At 38.6% G+C, this 10,111-nt stretch overlaps 1 protein-coding gene across 1 annotated transcript in view; it reads right to left on the bottom strand.

The window, feature by feature from the left end:
• Window positions 1–1,931: 1,931 nt before the first annotated feature.
• The window catches only part of fam8a1b (family with sequence similarity 8 member A1b), a 28,432-nt gene continuing 20,252 nt past the window's right edge, over window positions 1,932–10,111 (bottom strand). The window contains exon 5 of the mRNA XM_041184174.1: window positions 1,932–8,443. Within this exon, the coding sequence (XP_041040108.1) occupies window positions 8,299–8,443 (145 nt within the window). The 3' untranslated portion in view covers window positions 1,932–8,298. The remainder of the gene's footprint in view (window positions 8,444–10,111) is intronic.

Below are 10,111 nucleotides of genomic sequence, written 5' to 3'. Positions count from 1 at the left end.
ATTCCCTCACTGTTGCTGGGTCAAAATCCTGGAACTCCCTCCCTAACATCACTGTGGGTATACCTACACCACATGAACCGTAGCGGTTTAAGAAGGCAGCTCACCACCACCTACTCAAGGGCAACTGGGGATGGGCATTAAATGCTGCCCAGCTAGTGATGCCAACATCCTGTAAGTGAATAAAAACAAGTCGGAAGTAAAGTTTTCTGTAATTCATGTTTTTAATTGGCTCAAATTAAATAGTTGCATAATGAAATTATAGCTGTCACCTCCTTGATGTAGTGGACGGTGAACTGGGAAATGTTGACTACATCACCTGCTCCTGTCTGGAAGGAATCACTCACATAGGTGGTGACAGTGACCTTGAAGGCCACTGGCAGCACCATCCTTGCCCTGCTGTGCGACTCTAGGTCCTGTTCAGTTGGTTCAGTTCACACACATCCTTGGTAGGTGCCTAGGTGCTCCCGGCTGAGGTGAAAGTAGGAGAAGAGGTCCCTAAAAACCCCAGGTTCTGTGGCAAGCCGTCTTCCTCCCTGCACTGCTTTCGCTTTCTGCTGCCTGTGCCCCATAACCCTGCGTGTTGCAGGTTAAGAGGGACTGTAATTCTAGCCTCCAAACTCCAATAGACTTTATGTTGGCAATTAAGAAAACTCTGTCCTCCCTGTCAGGATGCAGTAACCCTAACTCCAACAAGAACACCACAATATTTCCAAAACTTTTCAAAAGCAAAAGTAAATCAGAAGCACCTTACCTTTAAACACTGGTGAGGATGAGGTGGCCCTCATGCAGCTGTTAGTTTAAATCATGGAGTTAGCTGGACCTGCATGAACCAAAATGGCAGAGCAGGTGTCAAATCAACCTGAGAAGCTGTTGACATCAAAATATGCCCAGTGTGAAGCTTCTGGTACACAAACAGTATGCCCACACTAGCATCCTTAACAGCACAGTGGGCACTATACGGACCACATATGAAGCATTGCACCTGTCATTTTTGGCAACAGCAAATTTCATAGCACCAACTCTACAGAACACAGACAAACAACATAGTCAGAAAATATACACATTTGGCAAGAAGAATAGCCAGCATACTGGAAGAGGTGGAAAATCAAACCAGCCAGTTATTAGCATCAAGACAACAGCTAAAGAAATGGGGTGTTAGTCTGAAGGCAAAAAAATACCTAAGGGAAAGGAAATAGCATTAAATATCAACAAAAAAAAAGATTGTGTATGTGTTGTAATGTCCAGAATGCATAATAATCTGGGGATGTTAAAAAGGAAGAACTGGCATATATGGTGTGTCTTTCACAACCTCAGGATGCCGTAGAGCAGTTTTTAGCTGATTAGCATAATGTTTATGCTTTATAAATACTTAATGTCAGAAATATGACAGGCAATTTGCACATTGCAAACTCCCACAGACACTAATGACCAGATCATCTAGATGTTTTTAAGTATGTTGGTTAAGGGATAAATATTCTACATGACCAAGGGGAAAGCCCCCTACGTTTCTCCAAAATAACACCAGGGGATCTTTTATGTCCACCTGAGGGGGCAGTTTAACATTGCATCCCGGAAGATGGACAGGATGTGCACATTGGGCTAGATTATGTCCTGTGCATTTAAAGTCACCACTTCTTATATAATTTCCAGTTTGGGGACAGTGGTTCTGGTTTTGTCATGATTATCAATTCATCAAATGAAGCATTTAAATGTTGGGTCTGCTTCAACAGGAGCTGCACAGCAGGCTGGAGGTTTCCAGTTCAACCTAGCACCTGGATATATTGTTGGGTAAGAACCTTCATATATAAATGTTCATTAGTCATGTGCAATAGGCTGTGATCCAATCTACCTTCAGAAACATCGTCCTCAACTACCATTGACAGCGAATGCAGTGTGGAAAGCCAAAGTAAATGCACTGGACAAAGCTCAAATAAAGTGAAACCAAATTTAATATTCCAGAAGTGATGAATATTGGAAGTTGGTTGATAAATTATATAAATTCTCAATAGATACAGACAATAATCAATGCTCCTTAGATATAGGCAATAATCAATGCATGTTTAGTATAAACAATATTAGAATTCTGACTCATACAAACTGCTTGACTCAATTAACACTACAACTTTTAAAGTTATTACATTTAATAAGTTTGTTACTCAGCAATTCTTCCTTGTGGTGCAGAGACCATCTGTCCAATGTTGATCAACCTGTGTCTCTCGCGCGCACACACAAAACTTCAGGGCCTCTGCTATCAGGAATGTCCTCAAATGAACTGGAATAGGAATTTTTCAAATTATCTAAATCTGCAAAGGTTCTGCTTTCTTTCAAAAAAAATCTCCAACTATCCTAGCGCTCATGACCCAAAGCACAAGGTTACCATTGCTGTGACACCAGGCATGTAGGGAGGTGGACAGCTGGAAAACTGAAGTATACCTGGAGAAGTGACAGAAAAATTGCAATAATTTTTAAATGTCAAATGCAAGTATTAGCAACATCCATCTGAGGGTTATTTTTATAGTTACAAATTGGAAGGTCATGTAACACTGAAATAGCATGGAATAGACATCAGAACCAAACCTTTGTTTTTGCTCAGGTGAAATCATATACAGGATCAACCTTTACAGAAGTTAGATGCCCCATGTGTGAAATTTTACCTTTTGTTCATAGCTGGTTTTTAAGCACAAACTCACATCAAATAGTTGATACCATTGGATTTTCATGGTGTCTGTGAACCATTTCCTAACAATGTCAGGCTATGATACCAAAGTTCTTTTTCCAATTAATTTACACTTGCATTTATAAACAAGTTTAGTGGCAGTGCAAAAATGAAAATGTTTCACAGCTACTAAATTTGAGTGCGCAAATCAGGTGCAGAAGTCTGAACTATCCCCAATGTTGAGTAAGACTCCCTCTTCCAGGGAGTTGATTTCCAGCATCCAGTTTTTTGTTTTTAGTCTTACCTTCATTTCATTTAGGTATGGAATGGTATAAAAATTACACAGCACAGGAGGCCGTTCAGTTAATCATGCCTGTATTGATTCTTTGGGAATGGACTGAAAAGTTCTTCCATTCCCAATTCACCCACTGCACACCACCCTCTTTCCCCACCCAACTTTCTTTTGTCAATTGTAATAAATCTGTTGAGGTCTTGTGGTGCAGTGGGTAGCATCCCTGCCTCTGAGCCAGAAGCTCCAGGTCCAAGTTCCACTCCAGGGGTGTGCTCATAGTGAGGCTAAACAGGTTGAGTATTAACTTGTAAATCCATGCAACGTACACCAATGGGAGGTGGTAATAACAGGAGATTCCTGGATAGCCAGGTAATGGAAGGAATGTTGGAGCCTCTACCATCACTATCCATAGCTCCAAACGTGACATACATGTAAAAGTGCATGTTACCATAGCAACTTGGGACTCCTGGGGGGCGGGGGGCAGAAGAGTCTGGTTGGCTTAGTTGGGCGGACGGCTGATCTGGACCAGATTGGTATTGTGTCAATTGTTGTCTATATTCAATTCCATCAAAATTTTAATTAAAATTACAAATCAAAGACCTCTTTTGCCATTCAATAAGATCACGGCCACCTCACTATGTACCTGCTTTTTCCATCAATCTCATTTAAAATGAACAAATAATTGTACACTAACTGCTGTTTACGGAAGAGTGTTCCAAACTTCTACCATACTGGGGTAGAAGTGATTCCTAATTTCACTCCTAAAATTAAAGACACTCATTTTTAAATAACACTCCCTAGACCTAGACTTCCCAACAAGTGGAAAATACCCTATAGTTTGTCAATCCTATTTTTCCCTTAATATCTTGAAAACTTCTATCAAATCATCCTTTAAACTTCTAAATTTCAGGCAATACAACCCCAGTTTGTGTAATCTTACCTCGTAATTTAACCCTTGGACTTCAGGTAGCATTCTAGTATATGTCCAAGTCCAATATATGCTTTCCAATTACATTTTCAAGGGACAACTTCTCATTTTCCACACAATATTCTTGATCCTACTATTAAGAATGGGACAGCATACACGCACATAAATATAATCAAGTTTAAATTGCAGTAATGGTTTCTTTTTCATTCACTTGATCAGAATAATTTGGCATAATACAAATGAGAATAGTTTAGAATGAATGGATCTGACAATAAAACGATTTGATGGGCCAAGTGTAATACTTACCAATGCAGAATCAAATTATTTATGTTTGAAACATCTACTGGCTGATTAACTAAACATTTTAAGAGTGAATATTATATATATGTATATGTAGTTTGAGTTTGCACTTATATAAACTGCTTTGAAATTACAGCAGAGCCCTTAATGACACCCGTATAAAATTCAGCCCTCCACTATTTTAAGAGGGATTAAAATCCATCAATCAGGTGCTCCATTGGAATAAAAGTCCAAGAAATCTCTCAATGCGTCCCTACACTGTCACCTAGTGTAATGTTAATTGTGTTCATAGAAAATCATACAGGAGGCCACCGTACAGCCCATCGTGCCAACATTGGCTGTCTGAAGTTATCCACATTAACACTAGACCTTTATAAACTACCCAGTCAGCAGTCACGGTACATGGTTCCAATGTTACTAGTTTAGTTAACTTGGTAGACTTTAATCTGGTTAGCACATCAAAAGTAGGTGCAAATTGGATTTACTAGCCTTTCCAACTCCTTCAGTGATTTCCCTGATGCTTTTCACATGATACTACAGCTTCACTGAACTTGTAATCGAATCAGTACATCTTCTTTTCCCTTACTTTATCTGGATGCTAAGATCTAGTCTTTAAACACATATGCAAGTCAACAGTGTTTTCAGCCATAGCTCTTATAATCTGGTTCAGCATAGCAAAACCTTATGGTTGCTGGCCAATGGGAGAAGTTACCCAGTAATTCAAAATGTGTAACCCCCATGACGAGCAGTTGTCATTTATATGCTTTTTAAATTGGCTGAATTATAAGATGATTGAATCTACTGAAACTATTAACTCAGGGAAAGAGTGCATTTTCTTTATTCTAAATGATCTGAACCCACATGCGCTCTTAAACTAGAGATTGGGGGTGCAGAATCTGTTGTGTTGTCATTTTAAAAAGTCAATTCCAAATTATCCCACAATACTGACCATGTTGTGACAAACCCATTGTTAATAGATGGAAAATTACCCTTCTGCAGACTCAAAAACTGTCTCTTTTCTGTGATCAATTTTCAAGCCCTATTGAGAAAAGTATTTGGATTAAAAATCCACTTTCAACTTTGAAATTAATTTTGCCCACTTTATTTGCTGTGTATCAGAATGTTACTTGCAGAGATGCTGTCCTACTGCAAAACTAACAACTGCTCAAAACACCACAAGTTGATTTTATTATTACTTCACTAAACAAGCTGCAAAACCAAAGTGATCTATAATCTTTAAGTGCAGGGCAGCGTGCGTGTTTGGGCGGGGTGGCTGCACATCATTCTGCACATTGTTCCCTCCAGAAGTGGGCAAGGGCAGTTTCAATACTATTACAGCAAGCAAAGATACCCTTTAAATCAGTATTTATGGGAATGATTCGATGCTGCTTAGCACTGGTGGGCAGTACCAGCAGAAATGTTCCACCACGTATGGCTTTCTTGGCACCAAATTTCACTTACATCTTATAAAACCACATACTGTTAAATCAGAACAGCAATATAACACTAGGTTTAACATTTGACTGAAATGGCAGTTTAAAAAAATAGTCATCCCATCAAACCAAGAAACCTAAATCCCAAATTTAATTCCTCCTTAAAATGATGTGATTTCCTTGCAAAAAATAATTCTAGCAGAGTGTATCACTGGAACAGCTTGCTGTGTGTGTCATGGAAATAATTCATACAAGGGGTATTTAAAATGAAAACTTATATATAAAATCCAGGGAGGTAGGAGGAAGTGCATTAACCAATGAGTTTAATATTGTAATGCACACAAATAATTTTTTGCAGAAGGTTGATCACTGTACCTTCCAAGAGAACAGTTGAATTCCCAGACATAGCACAGCACTATCAGTATTTACAAACATTGCTTATCGCCTTTTCAGTTTGGACAGGGTGGCAAAACTGGGGTAGATCAGGCCTCTGACTCTGCATTAGTGGGCCTTTAGTGTGCTGATCACACCCAACTCTGCAGTCAGCTTCATTGACACATAGTAGGCCTGGCATGCTGTCAACGATGAGGCAAGATAATGAAGGGTAAAGGGTAAATTTAAAAGGACATGGCCAGTCAATAGCAAATGGCTGTATATGTGGACAAAATAGCTGCTAGCCTTTAAAAATTCAGTTTATGTTTTTAATATACTTTTCAACCTTTGCAAAATCTTTTAGGTTTAAAAAAAAAGTATCTGGCCAGCAGCAGCACAATAATTGCAGAGTCAAGTCTACAGAGCAGTGCAGCAATTAAATCTGCTGCTCGATGACTGACAAAGTGGAGGCAGTGCTGAATGAAGTGCTTGAGAACAGCATGGTTCTGCTTAGCATTCCAAAGCTGCCTTCACATAGGATAGCATCACAGCCTGTAAAAAGGCAAAGCAAGACAACTGGAGGACACAGTAATGCCACTGGCAAGGCCAGCTTTAGAGTTCACATCAGCTGGTGTATATGCAATTCTGACAATGGCAATGTCACTACCACTCGGGGGCACCTCCATCTATAGCCAGAGGTATGAGGATATGAGCAGGTGGTCACACACTGTTGCTGTGGTAAAGTGAAGTGCCTGAACTTAGGGTCTGATGGCTCCATTGCTCCTTTCCTTCTGCCAAAAAGCACAAGCAGGATTCTCATTGATCAAATATGGCATATTCTTAAGAATGGTTGCACTGGATCAATTGTCACAAAGCATCTCAACTAAGTAGAATTAAGAGGAAAAACAAGACAAGTAGTTCAAAAATCATCAAAATGCTTCAATAAAGTGTACTATAAAGGCTCTTGAAATGCATATCCATGAATATCACACTCCAACCACCCTTTTATATGAGTGAGGAGATAAGTGAGCATTGTAAATGCTGGGAAATTACATGATTTTTCAGTCATAGCATTTAGGATCTAAGAGAATGAATTTGAATCTAGCGAACATGAATGGCAACTTGGGTAGAGTACTAAATGAACATTAATTGGCCTCCAAAGAGTTTGATTGCTGACTGCTATTTCACACCGATTAGAGATTATCCATGTTACAAGTAGGCAGTTCCAGTATCATGGGTGTGTGAGAATGCTTAGTATGAATTTACAATTGATAGTTCCCAGAGTAAAAGCAAAACAGGAGCCTAACCCCTGTATAAAATGGCAAGTGGTGTAAACACAGTTATCTGAGCAAGTTATGTTACATTGGGATGGTAAGTTCAGGGACCAGGACATCAAGTCACAAAAACAACTGATAGTGTGTGCAAGGGATAATACAATCAGTTAAAAAAGCAAATGACTCACGTACACAAGAATATCCATTAAAAAGTGTATGGAACAAAATATATAACTAAGTGTTTTTTTTCCAAAAATCTTGAAAATCCTAGGGAGCCAAACTGAATTAACTCTAATACTGAGCATATGGATTTACTGTTGCAGAACAGGCATCAGCTTTAAAAACAACTGATATCTTGTTTCTGTATATTTAAGGTATCAGTTAAAAGTCTCTCTTTTTTCAAATTTGTTTTCCCTCTGGTTATGTAGCTGAAGGGTTTCAAGACATAAAATCTCTTAATTAACCAAATCTGTCCAGTTGTTTCCAGAGCGAAGTTGATAACTATCATCAACACGCTGGTTGTAGTTTCAAAGATCGACTGGCTGCAAACAGTTTTCTTCCTTGGCAAAAGTTTCCAAAGCAGTCACATACCACAAAATATAGAAGTGTCACGATGAAGGGACTAAAATAAAACAGCGACTGTCAATTGCAAAGTCAATTCTGCATTGATTTTTATCAATTTTAAGTTATTTATAAAATGAAGCCATGCTTTTTTTTTGAAGATTTTGAGACATTAATTTCAAGTTGTGCAAATTTCTGATGTAGAACCTGAAAGTCAATCAAGATCCACATTTTAAAGATCATGGTGTCAAGCATTGGAGCAGATTAATTCCCAAGACCAAGTCAATTCCTGTGTTTCATTAGAATGGCAGGTACACTACTATAAATATGTTCATTCTCAACTGGTTCTTCAGATGATCCATTACTCTGGAATCCAGACAGCAACAGGTGTTTTCCTCTCTTCCTCCTCCTGAATGATGCAGGACTCCAGCAAATCGAGGAGCAGAGTAAAAAAAATTACAGATAAGTCTTTTGTGGTATCCTCATCTTGCTCCACTTCTCTTTACCACAATAGTCCCAGCTACAATGTCATAGGCTGTGCGATTGTGTTGAAAGAAAAGCAATGTAACAAAGGCAGGGAAAAAGAAGGCAATTGAAAAATTCTTGATCAATGCTCGTATTGAAGACCTGTTGCAAACAACAAAAAAAAATGACAATAAATATGGATTACCTTTTGAAAGCAGATTTTCCCCTTTCTGCACAATTATTTTTTTCCAGTTTTAAGTAGTTTACCATTTCAATTATTCTTAAATTTATTCAAGGTCAGCACATCAATTCATTACACATTATGTATAATTTACAGCACAAATAGGTTAGTCAATCCATCTGGTCTCTGCTGATGTCGCTATGTTCCACATGAACCTGCCTCCAACCTACTTCATCTCGCCTTATCAGCATAACCCTCTATTCCATTCTCACTCAAATGCTTATCCAGTCAATGCACCTCATCCCTATGTTAGTAAATTCCACATTCTAACCCTGTCTGGACAAAGGAGTTTGTCAATTCCCTCTTGGATTTATTAGTAACAATCTTGTACCAAATGGCCCAATTTTGGATTTATCCAAAAGAATGAAGTATTTTATATATTCCAATATAGAAAAATAATTGAATTTTCTTCTAATCAATGAGCAAAAAGGAACATAGTCCTGCTCTTGCAATTTAAACTTACCAAGAGCACATATTGGGAATTTGGCTGCAGACATAAGCGTGCCGGAGAAATTTTCCCTCATTAGTTTTAATGGATATAGCTCCTTTGAATCACACTGACCTCCACAGTCAAATCTTCGATGTGCAGCCCCATCATGTGATGCTCAGAGCATGAATTAATAAGATTCACAATCCATTCAATGAATATACTGACTGAGTAAATCCAATTCAGTAAGTTTAATATAAATTCTAATGTATTAATAAAAAGATGCTTCTTTTTCTGGACCACATAGTTGTGTAATACAGAGCTTTGAGGACAGATAGCCTAAAATTTAAATCCCTGTTCCCATTAATTTATATATATTTTGTCACTAATGCCAACAAATCTTGGTGTTTTGATTTAAGATTTATTCACTATGGAGGTGATAGCGCAAAGAACAGTTTTTTCTTCCATTAAGCCATAAGACGTAGGAGCATAAGTAGGCCATTCGGCCCATTGAGTCTGCTCTGCCATTCAATGAGATCATGGCTGATCTGATAATCCTCAAGTCCAATTTCCTGTCTTTTCCCCATAACCTTTGATTCCCTTACTGATTAAAAATCTGTCTATCCCAGCCTTGAATATATTTAATGACCCAGCTTCTACAACTCTCTGCAGTAAGGAATTCCATAGACTCATTACCCTCAGAAGAAATTCCTCCGCATCTCTGTCTTAAAATGGGCAACCTCTTACTCAAATTATGCCCTCAGGTCCTAGACTCTCCCACAAGGGGAAACAATCTCTCAACTTCGAACCTGTTAAGCCCCCTAAGAATCTTATTTGTTTCAATAAGGTCACCTCTCATTCTTCTAAACTCCAATGAGGACAAGCCCAACCTACTCAACCTCTCCTCATAAGAAAAATCACTGCATATCCAGGATCAACCTAGTGAACCTTCTCTGGGCTGCCTCCAATGCCTGTATATCTTTCCTTAGGCAAGGGGACCAAAACTGTTCACAGTATTCTAGGTGTGGTCTAGCCTGTGCCTTATATAGGTTTAGCAAGGCTTCTCAATTTTTATATTCCATTCCCTTCGAAATAAAGGCCATTTGCCTTCCCAATTATCTGCTGAACTGGTATGTTAGCTTTTTGGGAATCATACATGAGG

This window comes from Carcharodon carcharias, chromosome 3 (genome assembly GCF_017639515.1).
Source record: "Carcharodon carcharias isolate sCarCar2 chromosome 3, sCarCar2.pri, whole genome shotgun sequence".
NCBI lineage: Eukaryota > Metazoa > Chordata > Chondrichthyes > Lamniformes > Lamnidae > Carcharodon > Carcharodon carcharias.
The sequence above is the reverse complement of the archived record's forward strand: the minus strand, read 5'-3'. Positions and strand labels throughout refer to the sequence as shown.